This window comes from Schistocerca gregaria, chromosome 7, assembly GCF_023897955.1.
Source record: "Schistocerca gregaria isolate iqSchGreg1 chromosome 7, iqSchGreg1.2, whole genome shotgun sequence".
Taxonomy (NCBI): domain Eukaryota; kingdom Metazoa; phylum Arthropoda; class Insecta; order Orthoptera; family Acrididae; genus Schistocerca; species Schistocerca gregaria.
The window spans coordinates 520,271,926-520,294,261 of record NC_064926.1 but is presented as its reverse complement, the minus strand read 5'-3'; the positions used below and the strand labels follow the sequence as shown (position 1 = coordinate 520,294,261).

At 41.7% G+C, this 22,336-nt stretch overlaps 1 protein-coding gene across 1 annotated transcript in view; it reads left to right on the top strand.

The window, feature by feature from the left end:
• Positions 1 to 22,336, top strand: part of LOC126282459 (translation initiation factor IF-2-like) — a 117,041-nt gene that overhangs the window by 8,262 nt on the left and 86,443 nt on the right. The window contains exon 3 of the mRNA XM_049982115.1: positions 11,417 to 11,557. Coding sequence (XP_049838072.1) covers positions 11,417 to 11,557 — 141 coding nt within the window. The remainder of the gene's footprint in view (positions 1 to 11,416; positions 11,558 to 22,336) is intronic.

Genomic DNA, 22,336 nt, shown 5'->3' with positions numbered 1-22,336 from the left:
TAATTCTCTTGGTTTCTATGTAAATAGTAGTTTGATTACTTCCCACAAACATATGTCAAAACATAAGCCACCATGCCATTACGTTCAAGCAGCAGCATAACCTTTCTGACTATCAATTAAATTAGTATAAAGGAATTATGATATGTCCACACTTGCACCAGCGGGGTGTCGTTTTTGCACTCCAAAAAAGCCTCCTGCCATTACATATTTGTCGATGAATAAAGGACGTAATTACAATTTTAAAAGCCCTAGAGTCTTTTCAGTTTATCGGTCTCACTGCTTCTACGAAACCTTTTGGTATTTTAGATACTTGTAAATTCAGGAAACACACAGAAAGTTCTGAGTGTAAGGTGAATCAGACCATCCATCTCTGGCGTGATGCTGTCCCCTCATCCAACATTGTGGTGTTACGACATCTCCAGACTAGCAGCTGCAAGACACCGAAAATACCAGCCATGCTATTGCACACATCTCGTGGCGATGCGTCAGCCTCACTGGGCAGGTAAACACACGTGCCTGGATGACATGTCTTGTGTGTCCCGTTAGGATTGCTATGAACAATGCACCCTGAGCTATTCAGGGAAGCATTAGAACAGATTTCTATAGTGCTGGACCTGCAGTTGCACATCATAGCGCCACCAAGATGCCTAGGTGAACATATATTTCGACAGGAATTTCTCAAGTGTCAAGGAAAGAAAGGGATGCCTCCATCTCATGGTTGGGGGTCCCAAACGGACACCTGTGCATGGCTCAGCAGCTGACAGTCACGTTGTCACTTCTCAGATGCCACTAGTGCATCCCGACGGCAGGGGTGCATGAAGAGGGTGTGCGTGAGTGGGTCACATGGTGCATATCAGCAGGTTAAGTGCAGAACACTATGTTAATTTGCATAATATTTATGTAAAATGCAGTACAATATTTTAAGGGGTGGGTGACTAGGAAGAATGCGTCAGACACGTCGTTCAAAGGCATGTGAAATCTGAGAAGTGTTCCTGAAAATGGAGGGAGGACATAACTAATTACTTAATTTGATGTCAAAGGCGGTAAAATAGTTTAAGGAAATGGAGATGACACGGAAAATCACTTAAAAGAACAATAGGTTAAGTGCCAACAAAGGGCGAATATTAGGTTAAGACACCCAGCGTATAGTGTCAAACATTAGGTTATGCAACATGTTTGCCCATATAATTACTTCTTACAAAACCTACATGTTTCCAAAGAGCAGAGAATGATAACTAAGAGGAATCCAATCCCCACAAACTGAATTTGTTATAAATAAGCAACATACCCTTGAATTTCCTGTTATGAGATCCTTCCTCTTCGCCAAAGAGCAATCAGTTTCCTTATATTACATACACAGCCTTGAATCTTATAAATTGTTTAAATAAACAATATTCCACACACTGTCTAAATCGTTTAAACAATATTCCATACACTACAATCGAATTCCCTCCAAATGACCAATCAACTGAGACTCTTTATGCCAATATGCAGAAGGGAGGGTGGGAGGGGGTGGGTTTAGCAAAGTAGGAGCATTTAATAAAATGATAAATTTAATTAAGTAGTCAATCAAACTGATAAGCATGAGAGCGTCTATTTTAATAACTCAGACTTGAAATTGTACCTGTAGCAGCGAGGGGGGAGGTTTCCTGAGGGGGCAAGGGGGCTGGGGAACAGTACTTTCAGTGCCTCTCAATCAAAAGAAAGGATTGTTTTACCAGATTAATCGGTTAAGGACCTTTAAATCAAAGGGGAACAATAGGTTATGTACCTGTCAATCAAAGGAGAACATAGGTTTGCCCTGATGTAGGCAACCTGCACTAACAAAATGCGCTGACATCCACTTTGTGCCACTACTTATGTGTACCTTGGGAGCAAGCCAACCTTTTAATCTACCGAGACAAAGAGTCCGAAGCCAATCCTATATGAGTTGAAAGTGAGAAGCCATTATTCAAGAACCAGTATTAATTAAAAAGTGCTTTACAACACCGACGTTCGGTCGTATACCCATCCATTAATTTCTCATTGCTGAAGAGTCAGAGCAATATAATTTATTCTAAAATACACATATAATCTCGTTTGAAAGCATCCAAATGATACACACATATTCTAGTGCCTTGAAGGTAGTCTAACATGAGCAATAACGACTGGTCTATGGGTACACCTCAGGAGACAAAAAACATAGGTCATATTGGCAATATTTTCGTTCAGTGTAACTAGTATTAGTTACAAAATTACTGTTGTTTTTGTGTAGCGTGAATGTGAGTGGTACCAAATAGTGTGTCATAATGAGGTCGAGTAATGGACTTCATTTTTTTTTTACCAGACAACTCTGCCAATGTAATTTACATACGAAAATACTGGCGTATGAAAAATTACTAGGTCCACTAATTAACATTCCGTTGGACTGTCGGGAGCCCGTGAGGCGCGTAACGAGCACACGGGTAAATGACGGCAGCGTGCTTTCTGACATTTTAGGTGTACTACAGTGGTAAATTTCCAGATAAACCGAGTTCAGACAAAGAAAAGAAAGAAAGAAATGATTTTTATCATACCGAGAAATTAAAATCAAGAATAACGTTCAGTGAATATAAAACAGTTACGTACTGTTTCGACGATAGAAAGAGTAAAACAGTTTTCAGTATTCTTGTCGTTATTAATTACCATAGATATCTTTCCTAGCGCTTGCTTCTCAGCAAGACCTTTCACAAAGTATAACTATGCAACTCATACTCAGAATGTCATCGTAAGGTTGTGGCAGAGAGTACATGTTGCATCAGGAACTATTTTCCCACATACTACTCCATGTGGGGATGTTGGTGCCTCTGTGTATACGCCTGATTTTGTTTAAATTTCCCTCGAGGTTATTAAGCCACATTAAAGCTACAGTAAGTAATTTGTTTTGCAATTTGGTTTGGAATTCTGGCTCTCAAAAGTTTCATAGCAAGCACATCTGAAGTGTGTAATAGGTTCTTCTAACATGATCGATCTGTATGTGTGGAACATTCTTGTGAAGTTCTCTCACAGATTAAACAAAGCTATGACAAAGGATGCAACTTTGTTTTAAACGCATCCTCGCCTTTCGTTAATTGAAGTTGTGAAGTGTCACAAACTGACGTAAAATATTAGAGAAGAGGCCAAACGAGCAGTTTGTCACTGGCTTTTTCGTGAATGAACTAAAATCATCAGGAATCTTGCGTTAAACCTCAGTTTCGCATGTTCTTTAAGTACAGCTATATTTGTGTCGTTGTTCGCCGGTAAATCTCTCTGGACGTACACTGTTACAGATTTGTTGTGACTGATTTCGGTAATTGATATCCAGTCATGCAACAAGGGATATTTGGTTTTCCGTTCATTTACGCACGTTGTATTGCACATACGTTACCCGCCACGAACTTCTCTCAGCTCCCTCTAGTACCACAGAAATCATTCATTGTTGTATTAGCATATGTTCTATCCTCTTCTACCTTCTTCTAGTCAAATTTTTCACGAATGACTCTGGTGATCTATTCTGCAAATAACTTCCCTATTTCTTACCGTATGAATCAACCTAGTTTTCGACATATTTGAATAGAACCATATGCCGCATTTTCCTCCAACACTGTTTCACGCAATTGATGATTCATTTGCTCCAAATGTACAGTCCGACAAATTTCTTCCTGGAATTAAAACGTTAATACTGATAGACTTCATATGGCCAGTATGCCCTCTTTGCTGTACTAATTTTTTCCACAATGTCTAATTTCTTTCCAAGGCAGTAGAATTTCTGCACCCAATCTACATCGTTGCGCCTAATTTGATTTTCAGTTTATCAGCAATCTCATTTAGGTTTCATGTCATTACCTTCAACTATACAGAGCTTATTCTCAATCCATAGTGCGCGTTGTCATTAGACTGTTTCTTACACTCAACGGGTGCTGTAATTCTCTCTCACTTTCACTGTGGATAGGAATGTATCCTGTGCATTCAATGCGCGACCGCTACGATCATAGGTTCGAATTCTGCCTCGGGCATGGATGTGTGTGATGTCCTTAGGTTAGTTAGGTTTAAGTAGTTCTAAGCTTTAGGGGATTGATGACCTCAGAAGTTAAGTCTCATGGTGCTCAGAGCCATTTGATTTAACCTGTGCAGCGAATGTTGCTATTGATATCTCTCCGCTCTGAATTTTAGTTCCACTCCCGAACTTTAGTTTCATTTCCATCATTACTTCTTCTACTCATAGACTGAACAGAAGGGTGACAAGCTGCATTCCTGTCGTACGCTATCTGTGCACTTCGTTCTGGGTCTTCCATTTTTATTGTTCCTTCTTCGTTCTTATACACGTAATTAGTTGAGTACTCAGCGTTTCCTGGGTGTGTATTTATTCAAATTCGATTAGTGCGTCTTCACCTTCCCCTCTCTCTGTCCTCCTCCTTCTGTTCCCCTTCTCAATCAATTTCCCCTAAGGTAAATGCCGGGATGGTGTGACCGATTCCCTTCCATGTAATAGATTAATCTGAACGTACCCTCCGCCTCTAATGATCTCGTTTCAAAATGGTAGCGAGATGGGTGTGGTAAGATGTCAGGCCACAGAAAAAATAACAGTTCCCACCCCCCCCCCCCCCCAACTAAAAATACAGAATTTCAATTAACAATTTGTGCGAACTGTTATTTCGATTGTTTTTAACTCGTGAAAGTTCACAAAATCGTATTAATGCAATTATTTATAGCAACCCAAGAAAATCAGCAATAATCAGCAATAAACACTTTGCATTCCAAAACCAAAGATGACAAAACAACTCTCCGAAGAGACTCAAAAAAGGCCTTTATCAAGATCATCACTAGTGACAACTTCCTGCAATATTGAAGGCTTATCTGTAAATAAAGAAATTTTATTATCTGACATGTGAAAACGAAACAACTGTGATGTTTTAGTGTTACAAGAAACACACAGGGCACCAACTAGCCATAGACCAAAAATACAGGGCATGAAATTAGTTCTTGAGAGACCACACGAAAGGTACGGAAGTGCTATATTTGTGAAACCGAACTTAGACATATGCTCCTGTGCTCTGACCTGAGAAGAAAATATAGAAATTTTAACAATTGAGCTACATTCATGTACTGTAACATCCGTGTACAAACCACCCAGTGCGAGGTTCAAATTTACGGAGCTTGGAAATTTCCATTCAAAAAACATTAAAGTTATAGTAGGATATTTTAACTGTCACGGTCTCGCATGGGGTTATAAAGAGACAAATGACGATGGTGAAATGCTGGAGATCTGGGCAGACCAGGCTAAACTGAAATTGATACATGACCCAAAGTTGCCTGCATCATTTAACAGTGGAAGATGGAAACGAGGATATAATGCAGATAACATCTTTGTCTCCGAAAAGGTATCCATGCAAACTGTAAAGCAAATCGAGGACCCAATTCCAAGATCGAAACACAGACCAATAACTTGCTGCATTACTGCAGTAATCAAATCAGATGTAATGCCCTTCAAGAGACTCTTCAATTTCAAAAACGCTCATTGGGAACTTTTCACAGCGGACCTTGATAAGGAGATCTTGGAAATTAAACCAGAGATACAGTCATATGAAACTTTTATAGACCTTGTCAAGAAAATCTCTCGACGGCGCATACCTAGAGGGTGCCGCACCCAGTATATCGCTGGAGTCAATGGTAGCAGCAAGGAAGCTCTGAAAAAGTATGAAGAACTGTACAACAAGGACCCCTTCTCAGAGGAAACGATCCAGGCAGGTGAGGAACTGATGTCTGGTATATCCGAAGCGAGAGAGGAAAAGTGGTGTAACCTCCTACAAGAGACGGACATGAAGCACAGCAGTAGGAAGGCATGGAAACTGGTCAAAAGAGAACCACAACCAAATTACAGTGAAGTTACACCTGATCAGATAGCTCACCAACTACTCATGAACGGAAAAACTAAAAGGAAGATCAGGAATGGCAAAATTAAAAGAAAACTGAACGAGGAGATTAGCTTCCTAGCTCGCCCGTTCTTCATTCAGGAGCTACAAGATGCCATCAACGATTTGAAAAACAATAAAGCCGCTGGCCTCGATGATCTGAGACCTGAGCAACTTAAACATTTTGGACCGGGAGTACAAACATGGATCCTAGAGCTAATGAATCACTGTATTACAACAATGCAAATTCCTAAACTGTGGAGGAAAGCTCGGGTTATTGCGTCACTAAAACCAAGGAAAGACCCAGCTGAAGTTAAAAATTTTCGTCCTGTCTCACTGCTTTGTCATTTATTTAAAGTGCTGGAGCGAATGATCCTCAAACGCATAGCCGATCATGTGGACAAAGCCCTCATTAACGAACAAGCTGGATTTCGACCAGGAAAATCATGCTGTGGCCAAATCCTTAATCTCACACAATACATCGAAGACGGCTATCAGAGAGGAGAAGTAACTGGGGTCGCATTCCTGGATCTCAGTGCTGCATATGACACAGTTAACCATAAGTTGCTTACCCAGAAAGTGTATAATGTCACTAAGGACTACACCCTTTCTATATTCGTGAAATGCATGCTACAGAACAGACGTTACTATGTAACCTTACAATCTAAAAACAGCCGATGGAGGACACAGAAAAATGGACTTGCACAGGGTAGTGTCTTGGCTCCAATATTATTTAACATCTATACCAATGATCTTCCCATCAGCCACCAGACACGAATGTTCATATATGCTGATGATGCAGCAGTGGCCACACAGGATAAAACCTTTGAACAAGTGGAGAAGAATCTCGCAGGAGCCTTAACAGAACTTGCTACCTATTACGACGGCAATAATCTCAAACCAAACCCTAGTAAATCTCAAGTATCCGCCTTCCATCTTAGGAACAAACAAGCCAAACGGAAACTCTGAGTCATGTGGCAAGGGGAAGAGCTGAAACATACAAACAGCCCAAAATACCTGGGAGTAACATTGGACTGAGCACTTACTTTTAAGCAGCACTGTCACAACACTAAAAAAAAGGTCTGTGCCAGGAACAACATACTGTGGAAGCTAACAGATTCATCGTGGGGAGCTCAACCACATGTTTTGCGCACCACGGGTCTGGTGCTGAGTATCTCAGCAGCGGAATTTGCGGCGCCAGTTTGGAGGAACTCTGCTCACACTAAGCAAGTTGACGTCGCCGTAAACGAAACTGTACGTATTGCCACAGGATGCCTCAAACCAACTCCCACAGAAATCATTTATCCCATCATAGGCATAGCACCACCCACTATCCGCAGACAAGTAGCCGCCGAGATAGAAAGATCAAAACAAATGAATGATCCCCGACACCCGTTGCATATGCACCGAAAACAACGTGTCCGGCTGAAATCCCGCAGGAGTTTCATTGAAACTACTGAAGAGCTCGCCACCAAGCCCGCCGCAAGGCGGCTATCTCTTTGGGAAGAAATGGTGCCACACTCCACAATGGAACTACTTGAGGAGGGATCTGCAGGATTTCGACTACCTTTTACAACTTGGAGGTCATTAAACCGGCTGCGTACTGGAGTAACTGGGTGCAAATCATACCTATTTAAATGGGGTTACAGTGATAGCGATAGGTGTGAATGCGGAGCAATACAGGACTTGGACCACCTACTGGTTTGCCTAGATATGCCTAGAACATGCACTAAAGATGATATTTTGAAAGTCAATGACAAAGCAAACTACGTTGCTAATTACTGGGAAGGGAAGATATAATTGATGCATCCGGATACGGAAGAAGAAGAATTCCAAATCTGACGTGTATTAATTTGAAGTTTCAAATTGTGATACTGCTTGGAGTTTGACCTCAGATATTTCTGACTCAGATTCAGTAAAACACAGCGTGCATCCACTTACCTCTACTACAGACTGAAAAACATTTCCATTAAAAATGTTGCAGAATAAGACACCAAGCTTCGATAGCCAATTAGTTAACTCATCAGTTTTAGCAATTAGTTAACTCATTAGGTAACTCATCAGTTAACATCTTTAAGTACGCCAAATCACAACAGGCAGTGAGCATCTACATACACAGCGTGAAACATAACCTTTGCGCAAAAGAGAAGAATTTTTTTTACTCTCTCAAATAGATAACGTTTGCTACATTAGAGATACCGAGATTAGGAACAAGTGGCTAATCATGTAATTAGGTATAATGTACATCTCAGTCAAGAAATTACATAGCAGTGCACATAACTTAGTTTTATGTTCTATAAAAGAGTGTGTAAATATGTGCAACACTGCTCACATGGCTTAAACTAAAACAGTAGGTTCTAAAACTGAACTTATATTAATCCTGAATAGCAGCTAAATTACATTCAACCAGCACATATAACATTCATAAATTACCTGCATGTCTCAAAGCCAACACAAGAACTAAACAACCCGCACCGAATAAGTGTGGCACAAACTAGTTTAGTAAGTACGATAGCCTAGTAGGAACTGGTAAATTCTTTAAATAAAATCCTGGTTAACTTAAACCTAACACAATATAACACTCATACTATAAAGAACTCTATGGCACAGCAGATAGCTCTGAATAAGTGCTCGTACAGTCTGTATATACTCTAAGGTGCTCACCAAATAAGTCCAAGCAGTGCTAATGACGGCAGCTCACTGCTCGCACATTGCCCTCTGTAGGCACAAATAGCAGACGGTTAGAGGCTGTCTTCCACCAAAGCGAAATACTTCTTGTGTAAGTTGATAGAACATGGAATAGCATACGCTCTCGAAGTCATATTCAGCTTCAGCAAATGCTGATAGTGTCCAAGTGCGACATGTCTGACAGCACTTCTCCTTCGATGACCGTCGTGCAGTTTACGGTGACAAACGACTGAGAACAGCCTATCCACAACGTCGTTAAGTTAGTTTTGCGGAGGGTGTGCATCTCCACTGGGTGTGAAGTGAAGGAGGTCGTTGCGAAGAGGGTATACCAGCTTCCGAAATCATATCACAGCACAGCATGCCTCATAACTGTCGACAACAGGTCACATACTAATAATGCTTAACAACCCTTGCAGTTGTCTCATCAAATACTGTTCATATTTCAATTTGCTCACTTATTTAATGAAAGCTGGTACACAGCCACAGCTTTGATTATAATGTTAATGTTAAAATGCAGTACCACCACACTCTCAAACTCTAGGTTCCCTAAAACACCTTAATTTTCCTGCATTTATTTATTTATGTTTATCTTACTGATTTGGCTTAAGTTACTTATATATTCTGTCTCTTCTTTTAATTGGTTGTGTATCACTCTCCATGTTTCATACCTCCTGATGCAGCCATGTCTAGTAATAATTTTATTTTATTTTATTAGTTTTGTTTATTAATAGAAACTGTTATGTAGGCATGCTATTCCTATTTTGTGCTAAAGGCTTTCTTGTCTACTCCATTGTTATCTATGTACTGTTCAGTTTTTACTTTTTCATTGCAAAGATGTTACTTACTATATGTTTCTACTTCAGTCTAGATGTGTTACTTCTCTTCCAATGTTGTTTGCTAAAATTTAACTTCTTTGGTGATAATACTCAGTAAACGTCTGAAGATGGCCTTGTAAGCAGAAAACCGGTTAAGAATAAAAGTAATATTGTAGAACAAAAGCAAACTAGTGCTTTTCATTTAGTGTAATGTTTTACCAAGAACCTAAGGGAGACTCTGTTAATACCACTGATATTTATTCTGCGACCTTCTTCGGACAATTGTGGGACATATCTCGCGAACATAACATGGGCTTTCAGAGCGACCCGACAAAACGATGAACAGGGCTTAATACTCTGACGGTTGTTCAAGACTTGTATTTGGTCATTCGATGGCGGATACAAGATTTAACACATACAAAAGGCACTCCAACAGCCTATTAAGAAAGATTTTGTGACATAGTATATACACTCCTGGAAATGGAAAAAAGAACACATTGACACCGGTGTGTCAGACCCACCATACTTGCTCCGGACACTGCGAGAGGGCTGTACAAGCAATGATCACACGCACGGCACAGCGGACACACCAGGAACCGCGGTGTTGGTCGTCGAATGGCGCTAGCTGCGCAGCATTTGTGCACCGCCGCCGTCAGTGTCAGCCAGTTTGCCGTGGCATACGGAGCTCCATCGCAGTCATTAACACTGGTAGCATGCCACAACAGCGTGGACGTGAACCGTATGTGCAGTTGACGGACTTTGAGCGAGGGCGTATAGTGGGCATGCGGGAGGCCGGGTGGACGTACCGCCGAATTGCTCAACACGTGGGGCGTGAGGTCTCCACAGTACATCGATGTTGTTGCCAGTGGTCGGCGGAAGGTGCACGTGTCCGTCGACCTGGGACCGGACCGCAGCGACGCACGGACGCACGCCAATACAGTAGTATCCTACGCAGTGCCGTAGGGGACCGCACCGCCACTTCCCAGCAAATTAGGGACACTGTTGCTCCTGGGGTATCGGCGAGGACCAATCGCAACCGTCTCCATGAAGCTGGGCTACGGTCCCGCACACCGTTAGGCCGTCTTCCGCTCACGCCCCAACATCGTGCAGCCCGCCTCCACAGGAGTGAATGGAGGGACGAATGGAGACGTGTCGTCTTCAGCGATGAGAGTCGCTTCTGCCTTGGTGCCAATAATGGTCGTATGCGTGTTTGGCGCCGTGCAGGTGAGCGCCAGAATCAGGACTGCATACGACCGAGGCACACAGGGCCAACACCCGGCATCATGGTGTGGGGAGCGATCTCCTACACTGGCCGTACACCTCTGGTGATCGTCGAGGGGACACTGAATAGTGCACGGTACATCCAATCCGTCATCGAACCCATCGTTCTACCATTCCTAGACCGGCAAGGGAACTTGCTGTTCCAACAGGACAATGCACGTCCGCATGTATCCCGTGCCACCCAACGTGCTCTAGAAGGTTAAGTCAACTACTCTGGCCAGCAAGATCTCCGGATCTGTCCCCCATTGAGCATGTTTGGGACTGGATGAAGCGTCGTCTCACGCGGTCTGCACGGCCAGCACGAACGCTGGTCCAACTGAGGCGCCAGGTGGAAATGGCATGGCAAGCCGTTCCACAGGACTACATCCAGCATCTCTACGATCGTCTCCATGGGAGAATAGCAGCCTGCATTGCTGCGAAAGGTGGATATACACTGTACTAGTGCCGACATTGTGCATGCTCTGTTGCCTGTGTCTATGTGCCTGTGGTTCTGTCAGTGTGATCATGTGATGTATCTGACCCCAGAAATGTGTCAATAAAGTTTCGCCTTCCTGGGACAATGAATTCACGGTGTTCTTATTTCAATTTCCAGGAGTGTAGGTGGTGACGTAATGCTGGCTTGCTGCTGAAGTCATTTTGATTTGGAATTGTCGCTGGCGGTGTAGAAACTGCAGCAGGTCCTCGTCCCGCAGTGTGTGGTACCGCCCATTTGTGTGCCCGCAGGCTGTGGCCGGACTACGCGAGCGCTCACAACAACCTGGGCACGCTGCTGGCGGGGGCGGAAGCCGAGGCGCACTTCCTGGCCGCGGTGGGGCTGGCGCCGGCGCACGTGCACGCCCACTACAACCTGGGCCAGCTCTACAGGTGAGCCGAGGGGTCGCGAGACCCACGTGCTGGCCTCTCCTAGGAGGTAGCGCTCTCAGCTCGCACGTGTTGCGCCCTGGCGTTAACCAGCGACAGATGGAGACAGATCAACATTTTTTAGCTGGTGTCCCCGGAGTCTTTTGCAGTAGCATGCCTGAGTGAAATCGTATAGTTTGTAAGCCGCATCAGTTCGCATAAGCCACGTGAGGTTTCGACCGCTGTCTCCGCCATCGTAATCAGGAGTACAAGCCACTTACTGCTGGTACTGGAACCGTTTTCATGTAAGGACAGAAAGAAAGCCAGCGATATGCGTGCTGGCTCGCCGCGCTGTCCAGCGCAGCTGTACGCGCCTGTTGCTGCACACAGGGAACGCTGCTTAGCCTGCTAGTCAAGGTGCAGCAGAGCCATTACGTCATGTGCGCTCCGATAGGTCTGTAGATTTTTTCATACGACTCTACAAAACTATTAATAAAAAAAAGGATTTTTGTTTTATGTATAGCTTTATATGTCAGCTTCATGTTGAAGTGTCCATCTACTCGCTAAAGCTCATATATATTGTGTTATTCTGATTTAAGTAAGATGCTGCGCGAATTTTTTTTTTAAAGATTGCAATGAAAAATACGGCTCACTACGTTTCTGTGTTTGGTGCACATTACACTATATGTTTCGGCGAATGATATAAGATAAGATTCTGAAATTCACTTTAGACTTAGAAGGTTCCTATCTGTCTCCAGTCTCGACAAAATGGGATTTACGTGTCAAGTTCACCTCCGACTGCATATGTGTCACAATGAAATATTTATAGCGTACGTTATATCTCTTAAACCGTTGAAGACACGGAAACGAGATTTTCGTACATGATGCCACAGAAAGAGGAGAGTATTTTGCCATGTGAATAATAACGGGACCTTTCTTATCTGCGTCGATACAGATAAAGCTATAGCTTTTAATTAACTTTTTTCACTAAAGTTTTGTCATTTTTCAAAAAAAGTCATCGGTAACTAGTGGAAAGAGAATCTGCTAGTACGAAAGTAAACGTGAACGTCCTTTCCTTATATTATTGCACACCGACACAACGAGGTTTTTTGTAAGATACTCACGGTTCTTCTCTGCTGTTACTTGTTTAATAAGACACACTGTTCTGAGATTGTGTCGCACTAGAAACTGCCACATGAGTTTGCGCAGATTACACTGTGTTTTGACAAAAGAAGCAAAATTAAACCTGCGCACAAGAGAACTGTATCTGTTACTCATAACTGATGAAGCTTCTTCAGATGAGGAATGATTAACAATTCTGACAAAACTAAATCGCCAATTCTGTTGCACTTCTAGCGGAATGCTGCAATCCGCCGTATTTTTAATAGTGGGTGACAGAAATGGAAACTTACCATACGATTTTCTCCCGTTTTTCATTTGACAAATATGAAATTAATTCTTAGCAAATAGTTTAGAATTTCTGTTCCCTGCCACACTCACAAGAAAGTGGAGAAGCTCATCCAACATGTAACCTCTTTTAATCTTAATTACTACTCTCAGGCGGTTCATAACGTAATGAAAGGATGTAGTTCCTGAAGGGCGTTGATAGATGGTTCAAATGGTTCTGAGCACTATGGGACTTAACATCTGAGGTCATCAATCCCCTAGAACTTAGAACTACTTAAACCTAACGAAGCTAAGGACATCACACACATCCATGCCCGAGGCACGATTCCAAACTGCAACCGTAGCAGTCGCGCGGTTCCCGACTGAAGTGCCTAGAACCGCTCGGCCACATCGGACGGCCATCGATAGATGGTGAAACGAGATTTTTTGTGGTTTCCTGTAACAACGTAAGTGAAGAAACTAAACATTTATTTTCTTAACAAGAACATAATTTTGATAACCTACCGACATGATTTGTTCTCAGTTCCCCACTTAATAAACGACTGTTTCAGTAACTTTAAATCGTGGAAAGAAAATCATTTGCTAAGTTTCAATACTGGCATCATTCCCTTGTTAAAGAGACACTGGGATACAAGATTAGTTTGAAATTGCAACAAAATGAGTGATTTATTTCGGCCTTACTTGTTAACATTCTCTCCCTTGAAAAGCGTCATCATTGGCGATTTTTGGCTTAAAAGTTTAACAATTCCTATGCAATTAATTCCCCCATTTTGTTGCAATTTCAGGGAATACCCGTAATGCAGTTATCTTTAAGAATGAACAGCTCCCACTGAAACCAAGCAAATGATTGTCTCTCTAAAGTTCATTCTATTTGACACATGAAAAAAATACAGAAAATACTATGGGATGTGTCCATTAGTATCTCTATAGAGCTTGGCGTGAATATTCTTACTACATTTTTTAATTCATCAGTGATATTGACTTTGGTAAATAGTTTGCAAGGCTCCGCAAGTCGTCAGTGTGTTGACAGTTTCAGAGTTAGGAAAGAGTTTTACTCGGCCGCATCTATTCTACAGCAAAAAAGTACTGTTTCATCAAAAATAACAAATTTGGTACCTGTGTATCTGTGGATACCAATGTTACCAAAACATGACAGTAATTTATGAACCGCTTGACACGACTCATTAAGGTTAAAATAGGATGTAATTCTATGCAATCTATCTTCAACAGATTAAGAAATGGTTATGATGAAGAAGGTCATCGCTTCACTCTGAAAGGGGACAGGATCAGAAATATGATACACTGTTTGCTGTGAATTGTTTTATGTTCCTCAGATGAAGAATAAGGGGAAAGATCGTTCGATAAGTTTCATTAGCGATATATTTTTGTCTGAGTTGTTAGCAATTTCTCGTTTGAAGAAGCCACGTCAGTTATAAGCAACGATTACATTTCTCTTATGAACAAGTTTAATTTTACTTTTTTTTATCAAAGCTAATACAAATTGCACTAACTCACTTCGCAATAACTATAGTGACAGAATCTTGAAACAGAGTATCTTATTAAACAATCAATAGGAGACCATTGTGATCACTACCTTACGGAAAACGTCGTGGTGTCGTTTTCCTGTTACACAAGATAAGAAATTTTACATTTGTTTCATTTCAGCAAATATTCCTTTCAATGACTGTCAGTAACTTAAAAAATTACAGTACTGGATTGAAAATGTAAAAAAAGAAACCATAAATTCTGCTACATCGCCTTAAGATAACAGAGTTCCATGTCTTAACTATACAGCAAAATACTCTCCTCCTTGTGTTCTATCAATTGTCAAAATCTCCTATCGATATCTAGGATCGTTTAGAAAATATGAGGAATGTTGTGGATATTTCATTCTCGCTCCCGTGCGGTCGGAAGTGTAAGCGCTACATAAAATCCACTTTCTCGACATTGGAGTCAGACACACACCCTCCCAAGTCTAAAGAGCCATTAAATGTCTTAGTTAAATTTTATTTGCAGCAAAATATGGTGTAATATGCACTAAACGTGAAATAATAGCCCTCCATATTTTTCATTTTACACTTCTTCGAATTTCGCACAGCGTCTTATTTAAATGGGAATAGCACAATAGGTATGAGTATTATCGACATTCTGGGCACTTCACCATGAATATGATGTTTAAAGTTACAGGTAACGTGAAAAATCTTTTTTTTCTGATTAGTTTTTACAAAATAGTTTGAGAAAGACTGCTTGGCGTGCGCCTCGATTATGTCAGCGAAGAGTGACGCTAACTGGCGCGCTGAAAGCGGGCAAAGAACGTCTCGTTCATTCCGACTCGCCTGCAGGCAGATGGCTGAGCTGGTCAGCGCTGCCACCCTACTGCCATTACATGGTGCTTCATGAGATAAAAAGGGTTATTTCCCTGTGTGGGTCAGGCTGCTTTGCACTGTGGTTCACAAGCCCCCACCGATGTAATCTTAACCAAGCCATAATATTATATCTGACTTTAATGAAACAAACGCGATATTTTGATATTCTCTCGGCCACTCCACACAAACTGTTAGTGATGAAAAAAAAATTGAACAAGATCTTTTTGTAGGAATTTAATGTAATTAAATATTTTCTCTAGAGGGCAAGTTCTTGTGTTATTCAACTCAGCCCTAAACTCAGCCCCAACGGTCAGAATTTCTGAAAGGCTGTTCATGCCACTGCCTCCGAGCATTACAAAGAAATTTTCAACTGCACGAATTATTTCACAAATTCGACTTTTTTGGTCTTCATACAATGACTTTATTTAGCCACCAGGTTAGTCGAGCACTTACAAGTCGCAAAACGCACTCTGGTGTGCATTTTACCTAACAGTTTTGGGAATAGTAACAGCATAAAATAAATAATTACACCGTCATATGCATCACGCCTCCTGATCATGATACTACTGCGCTTGTAGGGTTAAGTTTGTATTAAACTCTCAACATAGTTAATTTTAGCGTAACGCTTACAAAAGTCAGTTCTTTTCACGTTACCCTCATGGGTACGTCTCATTGTTAAAGTTAACAAAATACCGGACTATGTGGGTGGTAAAATAGCACACTCAATACAGAACAAAGGATGTCTAATCTCGGGAATACTTCTTGTAGTCGGAAATTTTTGTACAGTAGTAATGTAAGTAGGCTCTTTAGGTTTTTTTTATTGGTAACGCGACGTACCCCCTCGTGAACCATGGACCTTGCCGTTGGTGGGGAGGCTTGCGTGCTTCAACGATACAGATAGCCGTACCGTAGGTACAACCACAACGGAGGGGTATCTGTTGAGAGGCCAGACAAACGTGTGGTTCCTGAAGAGGGGCAGCAGCCTTTTCAGTAGTTGCAAGGGCAACAGTCTGGATGATTGACTGATCTGGCCTTGTAACAATAACCAAAACGGCCTTGCTGTGCTGGTACTGCGAACGGCTGAAAGCAAGGGGAAACTACGGCCGTAATTTTTCCGGAGGGCATGCAGCTTTACTGTATGATTAAATGATTATGGCGTCCTCTTGGGTAAAATATTCCGGAGGTAAATTAGTCCCCCATTCGGATCTCCGGGCGGGGACTACTCAAGAGGATGTCGGTGTCAGGAGAAAGAAAACTGGCGTTCTACAGATCGGAGCGTGGAATGTTAGATCTCTTAATCGGACAGGTAGGTTAGAAAATTTAAAAAGGGAAATGGATAGGTTAAAGTTAGATATAGTGACAATTAGTGAAGTTCGGTGGCAGGAGGAACAAGGCTTTTGGTCAGGTGACTACAGGGTTATAAACACAAAATCAAATAGGAGTAATGCAGGAGTTGGTTTAATAATGAATAGGAAAATAGGAATGCTGATAAGCTACTACAAACAGCATAGTGAACGCATTATTGTGGCCAAGATAGATACAAAGCCCACACCTACTACGGTAGTACAAGTTTATATGCCAACTACCACTGCAGATGACGAAGAAATTGAAGAAATATATGATGAAACAAAAAAAATTATTCAGATAGTGAAGGGAGATGAAAATTTAATAGTCATGGGTGAACTGGAAATCGAGTGTAGGAAAAGGAAGAAAAGGAAACATAGTAGGTGGATATGGAGTGGGGCTAAGAAATGAAAGAGGAAGCCGCCTGGTAGAATTTTACACAGAGCACAACTTCATCATAGCTACCACTTGGCTTAAGAATCATAAAAGAAGGTTGTATACATGGAAGAACCCTGGAGATACTAAAAGGTATCAGATAGATAATATAATGGTAAGACAGAGATTTAGGAACCAGGTTTTAAATTGTAAGACGTTTCCAGGGGCAGATGTGGACTCTGACCACAATCTATTGGTTATGACCTGTAGATTAAAACTGAAGAAACTACAAAAAGATGGGAATTTAAGGAGATGGGACGTGGATAAACTGAAAGAACCAGAGGTTGTACAGAGTTTCAGGGAGAGCATAAGGGAACAGTTGACAGGAATGGGGGAAAGAAATACAGTAGAAGAAGAATGGGTAGGTTTGAGAGATGAAGTAGTGAAGACAGTAGAGGATCAAGTAGGTATAAAGACGAGGGATAGTAGAAATCCTTGGGTAACAGAAGAAATATTGAATTTAACTGATGAAAGGAGAAAATATAGAAATCCAATAAATGAAGCAGGCAAAAACGAATAAAAGCGTCTCAGAAATGAGATCGACAGGAAGTGTAAAATGGCTAAGAAGGGATGGCTAGAGGACAAATGTAATGATGTAGAGGCTTTTCTTACTAGAGGTAAGATAGATACTGCCTACAGGAAAATTAAAAAGACCTTTGGAGATAAGACAACCACTTGTGTGAACATCAAGAGCACAGATGGAAACCCAGTTCTAAGCAAAGAAGGGAAAGCAGAAAGGTGGAAGGATTATGTAGAGGGTCTATACAAGGGCGATGTACTTCAGGACAATATTATGGAAATGGAAGAGGATGTAGATGAAGATGAAATGGGAGATACGATACTGCGTAAACAGTTTGACAGAGCACTGAAAGACCTGATTCGAAACAAGGCCCCCGGAACAGACAACATTCCATTGGAACTACTGACGGCCTTGGGAGAGCCAGTCCTGACAAAACTCTACTATCTGGTGAGCAAGATGTATGAAACAGGCGGAATACCCTCAGACTTCAAGAAGAATATAATTATTCCTATCCCAAAGAAAGCAGGTGTTGACAGATGTGAAAATAACCGAACAATCAGTTTAATAAGCCACAGCTGCAAAATACTAACACGAATTCTTTACAGACGAATGGAAAAACTAGTAGTAGCCGACCTCGGGGAAGATCAGTTTGGATTCCGTAGAAAAACTGGAACACGTGATGTAATACTGACCTTACGACTTAACTTAGAAGAAAGATTAAGGAAAGGTATACCTACGATTCTATCATTTGTAGACCTAGAGAAAGCTTTTGACAATGTTGCCTGGAATGCTCTCTTTCAAATTCTAAAGGTGGCAGGGGTGAAATACAGGGAGCGAAAGGCTATTTACTATTTGTACAGAAACCAGATGGCAGTTACAAGAGTCGAGGGACATGAAAAGGAAGTGGTGGTTGGGAAGGCAGTGAGGCAGGGTTGTAGCCTCTCCCCGATGGTATTCAATCTGTATATTGAGCAATCAGTGAAGGAAACAAAAGAAAAATTCGGAGTGGGTATTAAAATCCATTCAGAAGAAATAAAAACTTGGAGGTTCCCCGATGACATTGTAATTCTGTCAGAGGCAGCAAAGGACTTGGAAGAGCAGTTGAATGGAATGGACAGTGTCTTGAGAGGAGTATATAAGATGAACATCAACAAAAGCAAAACGAGGATAATGGAATGTAGTCGAATTAAGTCGGGTGATGCTGAGGGAATTAGATTAGGTAATGATTTTTGCTGTTTGGGGACCAAAATAATTGATGATATCGAAGTAGAGAGGATATAAAATGTAGACTGGCAATGGCAAGGAAAGCGTTTCTGAAGAAGAGACATTTGTTAACATCGAGTATAGATTTAAGAGTCAGGAAGCCTTTTCTGAAAGTATTTGTATGGAGTGTAGCCATGTATGGAAGTGAAACATGGACGATAAATAGTTCGGACAAGAAGAGAATAGAAGCTTTTGAAATGTGGTGCTACAGAAGAATGCTGAAGATTAGATGGGTAGATCACATAACTAATTAGGAAGTACTGAATAGGATTGTGGAGAAGAGAAATTTGTGGCACAACTTGACTAGAAGAAGGGATCGGTTGGTAGGACATGTTCTGAGGCATCAAGGGATCACCAATTTAGTATTGAAGGGCAGCGTGCAGGGTAAAAATCGTAGAGGGAGACCAAGAGATGAATACACTAAGCTTATTCAGAAGGATGTAGGTTGCAGTGGGTACTGGGAGATGAAGAAGCTTGCACAGGATAGAGTGACATGGAGAGCTGCATCAAACCGGTCTCACGACTGAAGACCACAACAACAACAACAACGGCACGTAGCGCTTTGTATGAAAATTACTGGCTGTTCTGTGCGCAGTCTGTGGCTGGTTTGCATTGTTGTTTGCTATTATAGTGTTGGGCAGCTGGTTGTGAACCGCGCACGGCGTTGCGCAGTTGGAGGTGAGCCGCCAGCAGTGGTGGATGTGGGGAGAGAAATGGCGGAGTTTTGAGAGCGGATGATCTGGATGAGTGTCCATCAGAGACAGTAAATTTGTAAGTCTGGATGCCATGAACTGCTATATATATTATGACTTCTGAACAATTTTAAAGTAAATACATTGTTTGTTCTCTATAAAAATGTTTCATTTGCTTACACTATAATGGCTTCAGAAAACATCGCTCTTGTGCAACGCAGCTAGCTCTTTATTCGCACGAAGTAATGGCCGCTATCGACAGGGGATCTCAGGTTGATTCCGTATTTCTAGATTTCCGGAAAGCTTTTGACACCGTTCCTCACAAGCGACTTCTAATCAAGCTGCGGAGCTATGGGGTATCGTCTCAGTCGTGCGACTGGATTCGTGATTTCCTGTCAGGAAGGTCGCAGTTCGTAGTAATAGACGGCAAATCATCGAGTAAAACTGAAGTGATATCAGGTGTTCCCCAGGGAAGCGTCCTGGGACCTCTACTGTTCCTGATCTATATAAATGACCTGGGTGACAATCTGAGCAGTTCTCTTAGGTTGTTCGCAGATGATGCTGTAATTTACCGTCTAGTAAGGTCATCCGAAGACCAGTATCAGCTGCAAAGCGATTTAGAAAAGATTGCTGTATGGTGTGTCAGGTGGCAGTTGACGCTAAATAACGAAAAGTGTGAGATGATCCACATGAGTTCCAAAAGAAATCCGTTGGAATTCGATTACTCGATAAATAGTACAATTCTCAAGGCTGTCAATTCAACTAAGTACCTGGGTGTTAAAATTACAAACAACTTCAGTTGGAAGGACCACATAGATAATATTGTCGGGAAGGCGAGCCAAAGGTTGCGTTTCATTGGCAGGACACTTAGAAGATGCAACAAGTCCACTAAAGAGACAGCTTACACTACACTCGTTCGTCCTCTGTTAGAATATTGCTGCGCGGTGTGGGATCCTTACCAGGTGGGATTGACGGAGGACATCGAGAGGGTGCAAAGAAGGGCAGCTCGTTTTGTATTATCGCGTTATAGGGGAGAGAGTGTGGCAGATATGATACACGAGTTGGGATGGAAGTCATTACAGCATAGACGTTTTTCGTCGCGGCGAGACCTTTTTACGAAATTTCAGTCACCAACTTTCTCTTCCGAATGCGAAAATATTTTGTTGAGCCCAACCTACATAGGTAGGAATGATCATCAAAATAAAATAAGAGAAGTCAGAGCTCGAACAGAAAGGTTTAGGTGTTCGTTTTTCCCGCTCGCTGTTCGGGAGTGGAATGGTAGAGAGATAGTATGATTGTGGTTCGATGAACCCTCTGCCAAGCACTTAAATGTGAATTGCAGAGTAGTCATGTAGATGTAGATGTAGATGTAGATGTAGATGTACTATGCCTATCAGTTTTTAGTGCCATCAGTGGTTAGAATCTTTTATTTAGCTGGCAGTATTGGCGCTCGCTGTATTGCAGTAGTTCGAGGTAAGTGATACATGAAAGGTATAGGTTAATGTTAGTCAGGGACATTCTTTTGTAGGCATTATTGAGTGTCAGATTGCGTTGCGCTAAGAAAAGTGCCAGTTTAGGTAAAGAGCGAAATGTTCGAGTACGTTCAGTTCTGCTCAGCTGTTTGAAAATCAAATAATGTAAGAGGTTTATCAGCACAGTAATTCACTAATTTTTCTAAGGCGACGTTACAGTAAGAGGCAATATCACGTACATCATACAAGAAACACTGACTGATGAGGAATGAGTGTAGGAGCGGAGGTGCTTTTGAAGATCACTTTCACATATTTTTCTTGAATAACTGGAAGACCGAGGTCTCCTGCGAAAAATTATCGTATTAAAAATTTAAGTACATTAAATATCCTACAAAAAGGTCCTGGTTCATTGTTTTTCTGTAGGACCAATAATTTTCGTGTAGCGAGCCAAAAAACACGAAAATCTCGCGTGTGGTTTATGGAGGGTAGACATAATCTTGCGGGTTGTATAAAACTACATAGATAGGAGCAGCTGAGTCACCCTGTAGAGGCGCTACTGTAGGGTCTGGAGCCTTCCAGACAGAGCGGAAGTTATGCACATGAAGTAAGGCTTGTTAGGTGGCTCACAGTAAACTCGGCAGCGAAAGCTCGAACCTTTTCTTCCAAGCGGCGTCGCTTGTAAGCGGAGAAGATTACATTCATCTCTAGCTGACAAACTCGGCACCGCCCGTGTGTTCGTTTTGCCAACATTCTATCCGAAACGTAAACAATTAATGAGTATTTGTGATGCAATATTGAAAAAGTCAGTTGACATGTATTCATGGAAAGACCTTTGAAATTACGCAGTAGACTGTGAGATCATCCCAGACAGTTTCAGTACGCTGGTCGCAACTGATTGACGAGTCTACAGCGTCATTTTGTATCAACGCGTCTTCATAGCTCTACAGACGGCAATTGTTTTCTCCTACAGCCGTTAGTGCTTCGTAGTTGAAAGTTGTTAAAGGTGCTGCAATGTGTCAGGGATTCCTTTAAATTGACTCGACTGTAGGAATGTCTTAGCAGTAAATAACAAATTTATTAAAACTTCATGCATTATACGGTATTTCTTCACACATCTCATGCTCATGAAGTCGTAAGTATGACATCATGAATTAAGTTGTGAATATAGTTGGTAGAAAAGAAGCACTAAATTTTAAAGTCATTAATGGTGCTCGAGTTTCTCATGCATCTCAGTGTTTATGGTATTATCATCTCCTGGTCTGTGCCTCGTACATCAACTTCTCTCCCTCTCAAACTGAAGTCAA